This window comes from Larimichthys crocea, chromosome XVII (assembly GCF_000972845.2).
Source record: "Larimichthys crocea isolate SSNF chromosome XVII, L_crocea_2.0, whole genome shotgun sequence".
Classification (NCBI taxonomy): Eukaryota; Metazoa; Chordata; class Actinopteri; family Sciaenidae; genus Larimichthys; species Larimichthys crocea.
This window is the reverse complement of record NC_040027.1, coordinates 6,914,501-6,933,085: the sequence shown is the minus strand read 5'-3', so window position 1 is coordinate 6,933,085 and position 18,585 is coordinate 6,914,501. Positions and strand designations below refer to the sequence as shown.

At 46.1% G+C, this 18,585-nt stretch overlaps 2 protein-coding genes across 5 annotated transcripts; both read left to right on the top strand.

The window, feature by feature from the left end:
* The first annotated feature begins 635 nt into the window (after positions 1–635).
* On the top strand, positions 636–4,149 carry LOC104935744 (zinc transporter ZIP3). 4 transcript variants are annotated; one of them, XM_027290489.1, is made up of 3 exons: positions 636–743; positions 2,283–2,509; positions 3,198–4,149. In XM_027290489.1, exons 2-3 carry the CDS (start codon positions 2,303–2,305, stop codon positions 3,939–3,941), a joined length of 951 nt encoding a protein of 316 aa, XP_027146290.1. In that variant the 5' UTR covers positions 636–743; positions 2,283–2,302; the 3' UTR covers positions 3,942–4,149. The 4 variants fall into 4 exon arrangements, with proteins under 4 accessions (XP_027146290.1, XP_027146289.1, XP_027146291.1 ...); XM_027290488.1 differs by having other exon boundaries at positions 2,253–2,509; XM_027290490.1 differs by lacking the exon at positions 636–743 and adding an exon at positions 750–932.
* On the top strand, positions 4,050–18,382 carry LOC104935748 (excitatory amino acid transporter 5-like). Its single transcript, XM_027290487.1, has 12 exons — positions 4,050–4,084; positions 5,497–5,800; positions 8,256–8,335; positions 8,425–8,640; positions 11,419–11,461; positions 11,543–11,750; positions 11,872–11,971; positions 12,660–12,893; positions 12,985–13,179; positions 13,313–13,447; positions 14,151–14,253; positions 14,668–18,382. The coding sequence occupies exons 1-12, from the start codon at positions 4,050–4,052 to the stop codon at positions 14,818–14,820; spliced, it is 1,806 nt and encodes a 601-aa protein (XP_027146288.1). The 3' UTR covers positions 14,821–18,382.
* The last annotated feature ends 203 nt before the right edge of the window (positions 18,383–18,585 follow it).

Genomic DNA, 18,585 nt, shown 5'->3' with positions numbered 1-18,585 from the left:
TATTATTGATAGTAGGTCCTGACATCGGGTAGTAGGTATGATCGTATATATATAATATCAATAAGATCTGTGTCTCTCTGTTACTACGACTATAATATCTATTCTATCTCTATCTATATACATACATCATAATATTATATATATAGATAGATCCATCTATATATACGGTTAATATATATAATCAGCCTATACTCTAATCTTTCATCCATAGTCTCTATCTTTCTAACTGTATCATATCTCATCGTCCCAAGCTCTCCACATCGGTATCTCCAGCTTTAATATATATTAGCGATATCTCCACCACACACAACCCCTAGATAGACCTATATCTCTGTACCCTATTATATTCTCATTATCATATCTCTCTGTTCTCTTCACTGTGGGGTGTGTGGGTCTTGTTATCGCTCCCTCACCCCCCCCCCACCGCCTGACGCTCTCTCTCCCCCGTTTTGTGTGTCTGCATTGCCCCCGCCACACAATCACCGGCTCGCTCATTCAACCTCTCTGCTCATCACCTGCTCTCCGCCTCCCTGCTCTCCCTCATCACCTGCTCCTCCTCCTCCGCCTGCTCTCACGCCTCACCTGCCTCCTATATATATGTATGTCGCACACGTTACACACGTTACCGTCTCTGGTCCTGACCTACGTCACTAGCAGATCCACCAGTCAGCGGCCGGGTAATACGTGACGTAATGAGGAAGTGTTCCTGTACACCTGCTGTGGAGAGACGGCTGGTGGTACAGGTAAACTCGGACTGTGACTCTTTACTCAGGTGTTCTCAGGTGTTCTCAGGTGTTCTCAGGTGTTCTCTGACCGGAGGACTGGTCGTGAACAGAGATCAGCTGTTAGCTTTAGCACCGGAGGCTAACTGAACGACGCTAGCTGTTAGCCGAGCAGGACCGGAAGTGGCAGAGTGTGTAGAAGCTGAACAGGTGAGACGTGTCGGAGGTCAAAGGTAAACCTGTGGGACACGTTACCTGTCCACAGCTCGAGGACACACTCAGACTAATGTTACTGTCGTCATGGAGAACAGGGGTTTTATTTTGAAGTTTCTGACCGGAAGCGCGGTCACCTGCAGTGACGACATTAACGGTTAAAACGGACAAACGGCCTGTGTTCATGCCGCGAGGTAACGATAAAGTAACGTTACTTTAACGTTACTTTATCGTTACTTTAACGTAACAAACAGCGAAGAAGAAGAAGAAGAAGAGTGTTTGTGGGCGGGAATCTGCCGATGACGCGATGAAACACAAACCGGAAGTCCATATTAAAGCTTGTAGTGCGGAAGTAAACAACAACACCTTAGTTCCTGTTTCATAGAGATCAATCCAGTTTAAACTGGACTAATGTCTGTCCTCACAGTGTCTCTGTGTCCTCACAGAGACACACTGTGTGTCCTCACAGTGTGTCTCTGTGTCCTCACAGTGTCTCTGTCCCCTCACAGTGTGTCCCTGTGTCCTCACAGTGTGTCTGTGTGTCCTCACAGTGTCTCTGTCCTCACAGTGTGTCTGTGTCCTCACAGTGTGTCTCTGTGTCCTCACAGTGTCTCTGTGTCCTCACAGTGTCTCTGTCCACAGTGTCTCTGTCCTCACAGTGTGTCTCTGTGTCCTCACAGTGTCTCTGTCCTCACAGTGTGTCTCTCTGTGTCCTCAGTGTGTCTCTGTCCTCACAGTGTATCTCTGTGTCCTCACAGTGTGTCTGTGTGTCCTCACAGTGTGTCTCTCTGTCCTCACAGTGTCTCTCTGTGTCCTCAGTGTGTCTCTGTCCTCACAGTGTGTCTCTGTGTCCTCACAGTGTGTCTCTGTGTCCTCACAGTGTATCTCTGTGTCCTCACAGTGTGTCTGTGTGTCCTCACAGTGTGTCTCTGTCCTCACAGTGTGTCTCTGTGTCCTCACAGTGTGTCTCTCTGTGTCCTCACAGTGTGTCTCTGTGTCCTCACAGTGTCTCTCTGTGTCCTCACAGTGTGTCTCTGTCTGTCCTCACAGTGTCTGTGTCCTCACAGTGTGTCTCTGTCTGTCCTCACAGTGTGTCTGTGTGTCCTCACAGTGTGTCTCTGTCCTCACAGTGTGTCTCTGTCTGTCCTCACAGTGTCTCTGTCCTCACAGTGTGTCTCTGTCTGTCCTCACAGTGTGTCTGTGTCCTCACAGTGTGTCTCTGTCCCCTCACAGTGTGTCTCTGTCTGTCCTCACAGTGTGTCTGTGTCCTCACAGTGTGTCCCTGTGTCCTCACAGTGTGTCTCTGTGTCCTCACAGTGTCTCTGTGTGATGTCCTCGGCGCTGTAGTGTGTGGGCGGAGCTTCAGGATGGACATCCTGGTGGCCAAGCTGCTCGGCCTGCTGGGATTGTTCGGCCTCATGCTGGGCGGCGTGCTCGTCCCCGTGCGCCTCCTGCTGGTCGACCACGACAAGGCGCACAGGTACCGGAGAGCCATGTCCGTCTGCAACTCGTTCGGAGGAGGAGTCTTCCTCGCAACGTGCTTCAACGCCCTGCTGCCTGCAGTCCGAGACAAGGTCACACACACACACACACATACACGCACACACACATGCACACACACACACACACACAGGCACACACACACACACACGCACACACACAGGCACACACACACATACACGCACACAGAGGTCGGGTCGACGGCCCGTCTGTGGTTCTGCTGACAGTCCAATGTGTGGATGGTTAAAAACATGTATAACACAGTACACACAGAGTACACACAGTACACACAGTACACACAGAGTACACACAGTACACACAGTACACACAGTACACAGAGTACACAGAGTACACACAGAGTACACACAGAGTACACACAGTACACATAGTACACAGAGTACACAGAGTACACACAGAGTACACACAGTACACAGAGTACACACAGTACACACAGTACACACAGAGTACACACAGTACACATAGTACACAGAGTACACAGAGTACACACAGTACACAGAGTACACAGTACTAAGAGAACTGGGTCACAGCACCAGTTTTATGGATTAAAGTCTTCTGAAGTTCTGCAGATTGTTCTGTTAGTGTTTGTCCTTCTGTTCTGAGAGCAGAACCTCACCATGAATTCAGAACCTGGACCTGGACCAGGACCTGGACCTGGACCTGGACCAGGACCTGGACCTGGACCTGGACCTGGACCAGGACCAGGCTGCTGAGCTGACGTGGGTCTGTTGTGCCTGTCCTCAGGTGTCGGACGTGTTCCAGCGGCTGCAGATCGTCAGTGAGTACCCTCTGGCAGAGACGATGATGATGCTGGGCTTCTTCCTGACGGTGTTCGTGGAGCAGGCCGTCCTGACCTTCAGGAAGCAGAAGCCGTCCTTCATCGACCTGGAGACCTTCAACGCCGGCGGCTCCGAGGCCGGCAGCGACTCCGAGTACGACACGCCCTTCATCTCTTCGGCGCGGGGCTCGCCGGGCGGCGCTCGGGGCTCTCGCGGACACCAGCACGGACACTTCAGCCCCGCGGAGCTGGCGGGGGCGGGGCCTCTGAGGCTGGCCAGCCTGGTCCTGGCTCTGTCGGCTCACTCCGTGTTCGAGGGCCTGGCGCTCGGCCTGCAGGAGGACGGCGCCAAGCTGGGCAGCCTCTTCCTGGGCGTGGCCGTGCACGAGACGCTGGCCGCCGTGGCGCTCGGGGTGAGCGTGGCCAAGGCGTCGCTCGGCATGAGGGACGCAGCCAAGCTGGGGGTCACGGTCAGCCTGATGATCCCTCTGGGGATGGTCGTGGGGATGGGCATCGAGTCGGCGCAGACGCTGGCGGGCGCTGTGGTGTCGGTGGTGCTGCAGGGACTCGCCGCCGGCACCTTCCTGTTCGTCACCTTCTTTGAGATTCTGTCCCGAGAGCTGGACGACAAACAGGACCGGCTGCTCAAAGTCCTCTTCCTCATCCTCGGTTACGCCACGCTCGCCGCACTCGTCTTCATCAAGTGGTGACACGCGGGAAGTGCAGTGACGCACGCCGATGCCAAAGGACAACTCTGAACTCCACGACATCCAGCTGTGACGCAGAAACATCTGGACGAACTCCTGCAGAGGTTCAGGATGATGATGATGAAGAATCGGATTTCTGACTGCAGGTAACGAAAATCCACCAAATCATCGTTGGTACAAACCGTCAGTCCGTCAGCTTGGCGGTGAGCTCAGAGCGACGGGTACCCGTCGCTCTGAGCTCACCGCCAAGCTGACGAACTGAGCTAACAGCAGCTACAGCTGTCAGCAGTTTACTTCACTGTCCATCATAAACTCTGTAAATCACAGAGAGTTGAGGCGGAGCAGCCGGAGGACATCAGAGGGAAAACCAGAAAACATTTCCTCCATAAAATATGATCCAGTTTCACCAGAATCAGTGAAATAGTTGCTGCTGTGTGACTTAGTGCCGTAAAGCGTTACGTACTTCTCCCGACCCGGAGCCCAGAGTTAAACGATGATGATGATGATGATGATGATGAAGACCAAAAACATTTGGATTGTTCCTCCATGTGTTTGTTTCTGTTGTTTCGTATTCATGTTTTGTGTCGTCTCATATTTATCTTGTCATTTTAAATTAAACAGATTATTAGCAAACTTCTTTAATTCAGGCGTCATTATTTATATTCCTCGTTTAGCCTCTTTCAGCTCTGTTTTGGTCTCCTCGCTGAGAGCTCGTCTCCTGTGAGTCAGTTCACTGTTGTATCGCGTCTTTAGGGCGCCCTCTCGTGGACAGTGACAGATCTGCAGTTTATTTATAGTTTGTGAAATGATGTGAATGAATAAATGAACTTTTCTTTTCTATGCAGTGAACAGATCGGCCATCACAGATTTAACAATGTTCAGATTTAATGTTCGGTTAAACATTTCAGCTTTCAGCTGTGAAAACAGGAACAAACTCACCGTGCTGTAAAGTAACTAAGTACATTTACTTCTCTATCATTTTCAGGTACTTGTACTTCACTCAAGTATTTTCATGTCAGTTCTACTCCACTACATTTATTTGATTGATGTGTTATTAATTAAAATAAGAAACAACTTTATTCAACCTGTGAATTGAACAAACCATCAGAAGATAAAGAGCAGAAGTATGATCCTGTATATTTGACATTACATTTGTTCTTTGTGAGTATTTCTACTGTTTTTTACTGAAGTAAAGATCCGAGTACTTTTCCGAGTTCTTCTTCTGAACACTCAGACTGACCCTGATTCAAGTAAATTTAAACCTGAGTCCATCAGGTCTGTCTGAAGCTGCAGGATCCTCTGACCTCTTCTGACCCTGAAGGTTCAGCCAAAAGAAGAAAAACACAAACCAGGATCGGGTCCAGGACCGGGTCCAGGACCGGGTCCAGATGCCACAACAAAGGCGTGTGAGGTGTTAGTCCACCTCTTTAAGCCTCTTAAGGCCTTTAAGTCTGCCGGCCCGCCTGCAGCCGGCATGCAGGGCTGCAGTTGGCTCCGATCAGGCCGTGATGATTTAATCCCTCAGTGGAAACGGTCAGCTCGTCTTTGGCTCTCTCAGGTTTGTCACCCTGCCAGACGCATCGAGAGGACCAACAGAAAACTTGGACGGCATGGAGGACCTTCTGTTACCAAGCGGCGAGGAGGAGGCGCGCTCTGACCACAGCTCGTATGTCCCAGGAGACACAGGGAGGATGATGGGGGACCAGGTGAAGACTTTCCTCCATGCGACAGTGAAGGAGGACCTGAAGAGAGACGTGACGAACTTCCTGAAGAAGAACGGGCTGCTGACGCTGTCCGTCATCGCCGTGATCACCGGCTGCACGTTGGGCTTCATGCTGAGAGGAACTCATCTGTCCACACAGGTATGACTCACCTGTTCCAACAACCATGTTGATCCTGTACTTTTATTCTCCAGCCGGACTCTGACTCACCTGCTGCTGGGAGCAGGCTGGCAGCTCCACAAGCTTTTTAGCCTCTTTTAGCTGCTAGTTTTGGTTTTGCGACACATTCCCTGTTTGTGAGATGAGCCGCTGTACACTACAGGCTCAGTAACAAACAGCAGAATGCAGAGGACGGCTTGTAATCTTGGGTCGTCTCGTTGTGTTGTCTCATTTGGTCGTCTCGTTGCCTCGTCTCGTTGAGTCGTCTCGTTGAGTTGTCTCGTTGGGTCGTCTCGTTGGGTCGTCTCGTTGCCTCGTCTCATTGAGTCGTCTCGTTGAGTCGTCTCGTTGAGTCGTCTCGTTGAGTCGTCTCGTTGCCTCGTCTCGTTGCCTCGTCTCGTTGCCTCGTCTCGTTGGGTCGTCTCGTTGAGTCGTCTCGTTGAGTCGTCTTGTTGGGTCGTCTCGTTTGGTCGTCTCGTTGAGTCGTCTCGTTTGGTTGTCCTATTGAGTCGTTTTGTGTTGTTTCGTTTGGTCATCTCTTTTGGTCGTCTTATTGGGTCGTCTTGTGTCGTCTCATTTGTTCTTTTCATTTGGTCGTGTCATTGGGTCGTCTCGTCTGGTCGTTTTGTTTGGTCGTGTCATTGGGTCGTTTCGTTTGGTCGTCTTGTTGGGTCGTCTCATTGGGTCGTCTCGTTTGGTCGTCTTGTTTGCTCATCTCGTTTGGTCGTCTTGTTGGGTCGTTGGAACCTCCTAATGAAACTCTATAACTACGAACCTCCTTACTGTCCAAGAAAACCTTCTAAATGACCACTAGACCTGCTGAAGTAACTCTCATGGGAACCTCCTTGTAGATTCCATGAATCTCATCAAAAAGCTTCTCCAGGACTTCTAGAGCGGCTCATCAACTCATTGAGTCGTCTCGTCACTTTTTGCATAAGCTAGCAAACCTAACATATTGTTTATTAACCTGATCGTTGCTTTGACTTCAGACCGACTGAAGACCTCACGCCTCATTGTAACTTCAAACAGAGATTGCATTATTCTGATTGTAAAGTGAGCAGACAATGATGAAGATTAGCTTTAAATTTGTTGGCGACATATGGTTATCTAATTTAACGTTAACATAGTATGACTTCATTCTTCAGAGCTGCGTGGGCAAATGTTACCACGAGCTCTAATGTTAGCATGACCGGACAGCGCAGGCTAAAATTAGTAACATACATTATTTGTACAAAACTAGTTCCCGTAACTCGCCCTCCATCGGACGTGCACTTAAAGCTCCAGCTGAATCCGTTATGGAGCCAATCGATGCCCATCCCCATACACTGAACGCTCGGCGTCTGTCTTTCAGCCTTTTGTTTCACCAAGCTCTCACCAACCACTAAAAGTCAGTCCCACATTTACTCTTGACTCTACCTCTTCGCTCCCTTCTCCTCTGCCCCCCTGCTGCTCTGAGAATGTGTCAGATTAATGATCTCCATAGCTCTGTTTTGTGTTTTTGAGACTTTTATATCTGCAGATGCAGGTCTTCTCTTCTCCGCCATGTTTTTAACAAAATCAAAGAAGAAGAAGGCTGCTAGCAAACATGAACAGTTAAAGTGAGCCACGGTCTGCAGGGACGAGCTGTTCAGCACAGAGACTGCAGCCGGTCCAAATCCACCAACATTAATCCGTTCATTCAATAAGTGGCTGTCGGCTCTGTCAGAGTGAAACGATGAAACAAGGACGTCAATAAAGACGCTGAGCTCACGACTGCTTTTATTCTGGGAACGTTAAATGTACTCATGCTGGACTTTAAGGCCGGAGACACAGCGAGCAGCAGTGTGTTTAAATGTGATCAGCAACAACCAAAGAAGGACTCAGACCTTCATGAAACTGTGAATATTCACATGATCAATGAATCATTATGGAAGATTTGCTGCTTTACAAAGTACTAACATCAGACAGACTAAAAAAAAGGAAATTATCAGCATGAAATTTATCATCAGAAAATAATCAGCATGTTCAGTCTGTTCTTTTATTTACATTTTCTGACCCGTCTGTTTCTATCTGAACTCTTTCCAGGAAGTTTTGATCCTTCTCAGGAGATTTTGTTCAGCTGGTTGGACGGTGACATGGAGGTCACGACCAATCAGAGGACTTTATTTCTGTCGCCATGAGAACGTCTTTAAGGGAAAATAAAACATTTTACATAATAAACAATAACACATTTATTATCGACGAATAAATTAATTCATAATATGAAACATTAAGAGCTGTGTTAAATATTTTAATATCCCATCGTTATTCAAACATTCTATTCAGATTTTTATGAGCAGCAACCAATGACTGACCAATCTGATGACTACCCATGAACCTCAGCAGCTGTTAGTCCATCCAGAGCTGTGAACCAAAAAGCTTTTATTTTGAAAGGATGACGTTCTCTTTCCGTCACCAGGCAAAAATCTACTTCTCGTTTCCTGGCGAGCTGCTGATGAGGATGCTGAAGATGCTCATCCTTCCTCTCATCACGTCCAGGTGAGTTCACGTCCCGCCACACGACAGGTAAAAACATTCAGATTCATGAACGTGGATGACGTCCTCTCTGTCCACGTGTCCACCTGCAGTTTGATGTCCGGTCTGTCGTCCATGGAGTCAAAGGCGTGCTGTCGGATGGGCGTCCTGACGGTCACCTACTACCTGTGGACCACCTTCATCGCCGTGGTGGTCGGCATCATCCTCGTCCTCATCATCAAGCCCGGCGTGGGGACGGAGGTGGAGAGTAACCGGCTGGGTGGAGGGCCTGTCATGACCTCAGCCGACGCCCTGCTCGACCTCATCAGGTGAGAGAGGTCAGAGGTCAGCTGACAGCTAAAGGGTCTTGGTCTAACAGTGACATCTCTGGCTGTTAAATGAACTGCAGTTTCACGTCACATCATCGTGGGCGTCGACTAAAAGTAAATTTATCACGTTACACTCAGCTTCACGTTAGCAAGCAAGCTATCGTTAACAGGACCGCAACATCTCTGACATGCTGCTGTAGAGACTCCATGGCTAAGCTAACATTAGCTCGTTTCCATAGAAACGAACATAACAGTCCAACAGCTGAAAGTTCAGGAATCAAATATGGCAGAACTGCACTGCTCTTCATCACTCTTCATCACTCCATCATCACTCTTCATCACGGTTCATCACTCTTCATCACTCTTCATCACTCCATCATCACTCTTCATCATCACTCTTCATCACTCTTCATCACTCTTCATCATCACTCTTCATCACTGTTCATCATCACTCTTCATCACTCTTCATCACTCCATCATCACTCTTCATCACTGTTCATCACTCTTCATCACTCTTCATCACTCCATCATCACTCTTCATCACTCCATCATCACTCTTCATCACTGTTCATCACTCTTCATCACTCTTCATCACTCCATCATCACTCTTCATCACTGTTCATCACTCTTCATCACTCTTCATCACTCCATCATCACTCTTCATCACTCCATCATCACTCTTCATCACTGTTCATCACTCTTCATCACTCTTCATCACTGTTCATCACTCTTCATGACTCTTCATGACTCTTCATCACTCTTCATGACTCTTCATCACTGTTCATCATCACTCTTCATCACTGTTCATGACTCTTCATCACTGTTCATCACTCTTCATGACTCTTCATGACCCTTCATCACTGTTCATCACTCTTCATGACTCTTCATCACTCTTCGTGACTCTTCATCACTGTTCATCATCACTCTTTGTCACTCTTCATGACTCTTCATGACTATTCATCACTGTTCATGACTCTTCATGTGACTCTTCATCACCCTTCATCACTGTTCATGACTCTTCATGACTGTTCATGACTCTTCATGACTGTTCATCACTCTTCATGACTCTTCATCACTGTTCATGACTCTTCATCACTGTTCATCACTCTTCATGACTGTTCATCACCCTTCATCACTCTTCATGTGACTCTTCATCACTGTTCATGACTCTTCATGACCCTTTATCACTGTTCATGACTCTTCATGACTCTTCATCACTGTTCATCACTCTTCATGACTGTTCATCACTCTTCATCACTCTTCATGACTCTTCATCACTGTTCATGACCCTTCATGACTGTTCATCACTCTTCATCACTGTTCATGACTCTTCATCACTCTTCAGCACTGTTCATGACTCTTCATGACTCTTCATGACCCTTCATCACTGTTCATGACTCTTCATCACTGTTCATCACTCTTCCTCACTCTTCATCACTGTTCATGACTCTTCATCACTGTTCATCACTCTTCATCACTCTTCATGACTGTTCATCACACTTCATGACTCTTCATCACTGTTCATGACTCTTCATCACTGTTCATCACTCTTCCTCACTCTTCCTCACTCTTCATCACTGTTCATCACTCTTCCTCACTCTTCCTTACTCTTCATCACTGTTCATGACTCTTCATCACTCTTCATCACTCCTTATCACTCTTCATCACCCTTCCTCACTCTTCCTCACTCTTCATCACTGTTCCTCACTCTTCATCACTCTTCCTCACTCTTCATCACTCTTCCTCACTGTTCCTCACTCTTCCTCACTCTTCATCACTCTTCCTCACTGTTCCTCACTCTTCCTCACTCTTCATCACTCTTCATCACTCTTCCTCACTCTTCTTCACTGTTCCTCACTCTTCATCACTGTTCATGACTCTTCATCATCACTCTTCCTCACTCTTCATCACTCTTCCTCACTCTTCATCACTCTTCCTCTGCTGTTGTTTGTTTTCATGAAACCTCGAGGTTCATGAATCAGAGAAAGCTTCCTGTGTCGAGCAACATCCGTCTACTGATCCAATCTAACGTTTTATCGGATAACGTTAAAACAAAACGAGCTCCTGATTGAGTTGTTAATGAACCTCGTTAATAGAAACAGACGTTTCCTCCAGGACGATTTAATGAGTTTGGAATCTCTGGAGAAACGTTTAAAAAATGTTTAAATAACGTTTAAACTTCGTGATGTCAACTAAATTTACAGGTTCATTTCCAGGAAGAACTGATCTGTCAGACAGGAAGTGATGATTTATCTTCATTTACTGACGAGAATAACAAGTTCACAGAAACAGACTGAACAACACTTAGATCAACAGATAGTGTACACACACACACACACACACACACACACACACCTCAATCCCATTACCTGGTGGGCTCATTAGTATATTTTTAGTAATCCTGTGAGGATGAGTGACAGATTAACCGAGTGAGCGCGCTGCGGTGCAATGATCTCTGCCGCGGCACGTTGGCACTCTTCGATCACGGACTGGTCCAACGCATCATCATCCCGTTGACCTCTGACCGCCACCAAAGGTCAGGTGACCCTAACAACTCTTTCCCTCCAAACTCGTGTGTTTACCTTCCTGATGTCACAGAGTGAACACACTGAGCTCGCTCACTCACCTGTAGAGGTGAGGTGATGCTGTGTATACACCATGGAGTCAAATCTGAAGGCTGGCCCATGTGGTCCAACCCAACAGACGAGCTCCTGAAAGAAGTTCATGCTGGTTCTGGTAGAAAGCTGTCATCATGTGAACATCATGTGTGTTTTTCAGGAACATGGTTCCCTCCAATCTGATCGAGGCCACGTTCCAACAGGTGAGACAGTCATCGGGACACATTCAGGTCCAAATCCAGTCTGTTTAAACTTCCTGTAACAAACCCACTGTGTTCCTTCAGTACAAGACAGACCTCGTTCCCATCCTCAAAGTCCCGACCAAAACCATTCAGTCCAACTTTGTCTACGTCATCCCTGATGACAGTGACCCTAAAGGTCGGACGGTGTACCTAGAGCTGACCCCCCCTCCGGAGATCACATACAAGACGAGTCCCGGCACCAGCCAACAGATGAACGTCCTTGGCATCGTCATCTTCTCCGCCACCATGGGTGAGCCGGACGGTGATCGGTCCTGTTTCATGGAGACTTTAAGATCAAACTATGACGTTTTTTTAAGGTTCTTTCAAGGTGTTTCAGGTTTTTTCAAGGTGTGATGTTGTTGTTGTTGTAGGTCTGTTGCTGGGCAGGATGGGGGAGCGAGGAGCTCCACTGGTCAACGTCTGTCAGTGCATCAACGAGTGCGTCATGAAGATCATCAACGCTGCTGTGTGGTGAGAGGAAACTCTAAATGTACACACAGTACACACAGTACATTGTACACATTACATAGTACGCAGTACACACAGTACATAGTACACATCACATAGTACGTAGTACACACAGTACATTGTACACACAGTACACAGAAACATTAAAGAAACATTAAAACGTTCCGATGGATCTGTTAGTGATCACAGAATTGTATTTTTATTTACGTACTTTGGACCAGCAGAATCTGGTTGAATCTGATCCACAATAACGGCAGAATACCATCAAATAATAAATATCAATATCAATATAAATACTCTGTCAGCATGTATCTCCATGTTCAGGTCGGTAGCTGAGGTTTGTCCTCTGACTGGGAGGGCTTTGTGGATCTGACCTAATGACCTGTCAGGTGGTCAGGTGATGAAAACGTGCTGGCTGTGACATCATCATGTGACATCATCACTTCCTGCTGAGCAGATTAAAAACAGTCCACACGAAGCCTGAAGACCTGAACACTGAAGAGACAGTTCACTTCAGACTCAAACAAACATATATAACTTCTATAACATTATAATAACATCAAACATAGACTGTAAATCTGCAGTGGATATTCCTGTTCCCCAGAGGATGAACTCCTGTGGCGCCCCCCTCAGGACAAACGTGCATGTTTAGACTGTAATAAATGATCAGCAGGTTCTTCCGTCCTCTCAGGTACTTCCCGTTTGGGATCATCTTCCTGGTGGCAGGAAAGATCCTGGACATGCAGGACCCGAGCACGCTGGGAAAGAAGCTGGGCTGGTACGGCATCACGGTGCTCGCCGGCCTCTTCGTCCACGGGCTCATCCTCCTCCCTCTCTTCTACTTCATCCTCACCAAGAAGAACCCCTTCTCCTTCATCCGAGGACTCCTGCAGGCCTTGGTGATTGCTCTGGCTACCTCGTCCAGGTGAGTCCTGGACGGTCCTGGTCTAACCTGCTGCTCTGTGCGCGTGTTCAGGTGTTAATGAAGCCTGTTTTCCAACGTTGCCTCTTCTCAGCTCTGCCACGTTGCCCATCACCATGAAGTGTTTGTTGGAAAACTGCAGCGTAGACCGACAGATCGCCCGCTTTGTCCTCCCCGTGGGCGCCACTATCAACATGGACGGCACGGCGCTGTACGAGGCCGTGGCGGCCATCTTTATTGCTCAGGTTAATGACTATGAGCTGGACCTTGGCCAGCTGGTCACCATCAGGTAAACCAACACACAGACTGCTACACTGACCTGTGATCAGCTGAACGGTGTCTCTGTCACTCTGTGTTTGTACTAACGATGATTTGGTGGATGTGGTGAATGAAACTTTCTTCTTCTGGTGTCTGTCCGGCAGCATCACAGCTACGGCCGCCAGCATCGGGGCGGCGGGGATTCCTCAGGCCGGTCTGGTTACCATGGTGATCGTACTGACATCAGTGGGCTTGCCTCCAGATGACATCACACTTATCGTGGCCATCGACTGGATCCTGTGAGTAGCACAACAAAGGTCCATTTCTGAGCAGGTACGCAGTTCCAGGAAGAAGGGAGAGGCTGTTCTCATTCAGAACCAGTCACGGCCGCACTCTGGGTCAGAAAATGATCTGCTAGCATCATGCAGCCTTGAAAACTCATTCCGGCTGTTTCAGTCCGAGCTGGACCGAGCCTTATCCGGGCCTCTCCTCTGAGCCCAGCCTTCCAAACGTGTAGAACTCCTTTAATGTCTGTACGCTGGTTGCAGAATGTCCCGGTTAAAATCAGAGTGAGCGGTTGTGTGACACAGAACAGCTCACTCAGCAGGACGTGAGTGTGCATGCACGTCTACATCGAAACACATGGTGCTATGGTGATCAGCAGAAGTCACATTAATGTTCAGAAGTATTTTTATTTATTATTGGTCAGCTTCAGTATAACAGCGTTATTAAAAAGAATAAATCCAGAGACTTCTTATATTCTAAAACAGTTGGTCTGACTTTAAGATTCCAGGTTCCCAACTTATAATATGATGATGATAATGATAATCAGCTTTTAATGTTGTAGCGTGTCAACAGGTTATTTTTTTTTACATAACCTCAGATCTCTGAAAGGTTCAGCAGCATACAATGGAAATATTGAAATGTGCTGTTTACTATGAGACTTTCCACTGCAAACAGAAGCAGAAGTGATATCTCACAGTGCATCCTCTGTCTCTGCAGCGACAGGTTTCGGACTATGATCAACGTCCTGGGCGATGCGCTGGCGGCAGGAATTATCGCCCACCTCTGTCGGAAAGATTTCCCCCTCAGTGAGTCAGGAAAGGTAAACACTGTGAACATCCAGCTTCCCTCCATTCATGTCTGTTGGTTCGATGACAGCAGGGTTTCCTTCTTAAACCAATAATAGATTAGAGCTCTCATCCTGATCCTATTGAGGCTTTGACAAGCCCCGCCCCCTCTGTAGCGCTCTGTGTCTGTCGCTGTTGCCGGGCAGAAAAGTGCCTTAATAAACACCTGCTAATTTCTATAGTCAGTTGACTAAATCAATTAACTAGATCATTCACATCCTGAACTGGGAAAGTTTGAACTGAAGAAAGTTTTAACTCTTATTTTAACTCCACGTGAATTTAAAAATATTTCAGTGAATATATTTATGTGAGGCTCAGCCTAGCTTAGCATAACGTGTGGAAGTAGCCTGGTTACCTGGCTAACACATCTTCCTGCGTTCCCTCTCCAGCCCGTACCGTCCTACGGAACGCAAACTCCCCACAACAACTCCCACAGCGTCGACGTGCCAATGACGGAGATCCACACTCACAAAGACAGCATGCTCGAGACAATGAGTGAGAGGCACGCACACACCGTCTACTACAACATCTGTCAGGTGTGATCAGACCTCACCTCACAACAAAACACAGCTGAGTCCGGGCGAGTCCGGTCACACCTCACCGTGCCATCAGAACAGGAGCGTTAAGACGAGACGGACTCTGTGGTAACGGAGCGTGAATCTTCTTCTTAACAGGACGGAGCCTGAATGCAGGGACTGTGGTTTATTTGGCCAAAGGTGGAGTAGAGCTTCATCTGGAGCTTTGTCCATGATTTTAAAGGAAAATGTGTCTCTAGTTCAGAGAATCAAAGGCTGTCTGAAAGGTACCAGCAGCTGGTATCCAATGACGGCTCAGTTCATGTTTTTTCTTTTACAATTACGAATATGAGACATCGTAACCTTCGTCTGTGTTCGTGGGCTTTGGGCAGTGTCCGGAAAAACCAAAGTGAGTTTCCTTCCCCAAAGGATTGGGAGCAGCTTATACCATGAAGAACAAAACTGTACAAACTACAATGCTCCAAACATCTGGAACAGCTGTGTGTAAGCCCACCTGGGAGGAGACCCCAGGAGACCCAGAACACACCGGAGTGTATATCAACAGACCTGGGCATGTCTTGGGATCGTCTAGGAGGACCTGCAAGATGTCTGGACTACGGTGACGTGGACATGAAGAGGCAGACAGAAGTTAGGTGGATGGTTTTGTAAAATAAACTTTTTATATTTGTCATAGTTAGGCGACAGAAAATGTGTTGGTTTGATATCAGTAACGAAACTCCTATTCTTCAAGTGATACCGAACCTCCGTATCGGAATATACCCTAAACAAGCAGCCCTGATCCTGTGTGTTTTAGGTGGAGACGTGGATCAGTCCCTGGATAATTAGTTTTTCAGAGTCAGATCTTTTCTGATGAACTCGCATTGAACTAAATTTAAAAAACATTCAGGTTTTGAATCTTCTTCATGCTGCTGTTCTGAACCTCATCTCCGTCCTATGTTGACAGTTTTTGTCTCTCAGGACAGTTTTTGTCTCTCAGGACAGTTTTTGTCTCTCAGGTGTCACCACTTTAACAAACCTTGGACTGAACTCTGTATTTGATTGGCCGGTGCTCAGACTGGTTGAAGGTTAAAGGGTAATCCGTCCAATCTGATGGCTGAATGAACCCAAGTGCTCTTCACCTCCATCAAACTCAACCTTCTTCTTCTTGTGTCGTCTTTGTATTGACAGCATGCTGGCATGCCTTCTTCCTGGCTTCATTTGAAGTCCTCGTGCTTTATTTTCCTCTTGTTGACTTGAATGTTGTGAAGTAAACAAAGTGCTGTAGGGATTTATGGAACCTTACCGACGTCAGCTGCAGCTACAGACACTAGCCTGTTCATCTCATGCCTCTCAAACAGATTCAGTTTTCTAATGATGTGTCGATCAGTGTCACAGAACCGGAAAAACTTCTCACCTCAATTTTGTTGATTTCTTAATTTTTTAAAGTTGTTCTCTCGAGTCTAAACTTTCTGAATGTTTCCAAACCCAAAGAGGAGTCCAGCGTCTGTCATGTGGCTGAATGAATAAATTATACAACAAAAAGAATAATTCACACAATGTTGACATGTTAAGAACATATGTTTCAGCAATTTAAGAATAATTCATGAAGTATCCATGAAGATGGATGGATAGAGATTGAACAATTAGTCGATTATTGATCAGTTATTTAGATCAAACAAATGTCTGATTCCAGCTTTTCAAATGTGACAATTTGCTGTTTTTCTTTGTCATATTTGACTGGAAATATAATCTCTTAAAGACTGTTAGACGGACAAGACAAGGCAACTGAATACATACCAGAGAAACTGTGGCTGATGGATTGAAGGCGGGATCAGTCATGACGACCTTCATGACATCTCCATTAAAATCTTCAACAAACAGGCGATTTTTAGTATTTTAGTATTTTAAGTTAAATTCATCAGAAAAATGACAAATATGACAAACTACAGTGGATTAATGAGACTACAGTAACTTTGTACAACTTCACTTTATGAGAGGAATTCTCTGTAGTCTCTGATAGCTCGTCCACATTGCAAGCTAACGTTATTTTGTTGCCGTTCACCTCAGATTCAGTGAGCGATCACGAGAACTTCCACAAAGACGGGTCGTTATGGTTTTAATAATTAAGTTAACGTGGACGATGCCGTCCTTTAAACTCACTTAAAATAAATCAAAGTGCTCCTTTAACTAGTCTGTGTCTAAGTAGTCGTTGTTTCTGTAGAGTTGAACATGAAAACGTAGACCTGCCTTAATTTCACGTCTGTCGTTTGAATCATAAACCTCAAAGTTCATGTGCCAACGCACACGACAACCTGCAGCATCTTCACTCATCACCAAAGCAAACATGTCTTCATGTCATTTATTTGTATGTGAAAATAAACACTGTGTTCATATATGTATGTATGTGTGTCACTGAGCATGACAGGAGCTAAAGCCCTGAATCCATCATGAGGGGCCAAGTTTGAACTCTTGGTAACTATCTCATTAACTCATTAAATCAAATCATCGTTCACATAGAAACATTGTGAGTGGTGCTAGAAGTTTAGTGACCACTGACGGGGGTAAATAGCAGAAAGCTCAGCCGTCCGTTGGAACATGACCACTCGTCAGTCACTGCTGCTGAATTAAGTTAACTTGATAATTAGGAGATATTTGCAGCCTTGGATCTTGTCTCATAAACGTCTGGAACTAATCCTTTTCTTCAGGGCAGTTTGCTGTCGATGATGAATGTTGGTGTCACTGGGAGGAAGCTCACATATTGAATATTCTGAGGCCTTTATGTATTCATTTGAAGTTCACATTAACAGTTTGTTGTTTGAGGAGGTTACCGTGCAGCAGAGGGAACACATGGATCCTCATGAGGACTCGTCACTGCATCACAACACCGCTGCTGTTTTTAACAGAGAGCGGCGTGCTCATTAATCCAATAAAGCGAGCGTGAGGCGGCACGCAGCCACAGGTGTCTCAGCTACTAATCCTCCACCACAGATTAAACTCACTATGAAGACCTGATGAGGGGGAGGAACGACAGGGATGAACCAATGTCTCATTGTTCGCTGTAATGAACCCTGCAGCCTCTAGAGGGCAGCAGCAGATCTGTCCATAGAAACTTTATTAATCCTGATTCCGTCAGCAGCATGAGACAGTAAACATAGAAGATTAATTCATTAAATAATTCATATGAAATTAAACCTGTGCAAATAGAAAACTATAAAAACATAAAGAGAAAAACTATCAGCAATTAAATAAAAAAATAAAATAAAATAAAAATACACGACAGGAAAGAATTATTTCATTTAATTCTGTTAAATTAAACTTCTCTGCTCATGATTGATTTCTTTAGTATGAAATAAAGAAACAGACAATGATACAAAAATACATTTCCATCAATAAATAACAGATGGAAATAAAACTTTTAACTTTTACAGTTAGTTGGTTTGTTTTTTTTCTGCTTTAGCCTCCAAAAACCAAAAGAGGAAGAATGAAGATTAATATCACACACATCGTTCATACATCACCCACATCGTTCATACATCACACACATCGTTCATACATCACACACATCGTTCATACATCACCCACATCGTTCATACATCACACACATCGTTCATACATCACACACATCGTTCATACATCACACACATCGTTCATACATCACACTCATCATTCATACATCACCCACATCGTTCATACATCACCCACGTCGTTCATACATCACACTCATCGTTCATACATCACCCACATCGTTTATACATCACACTCATCGTTCATACATCACCCACATCGTTCATA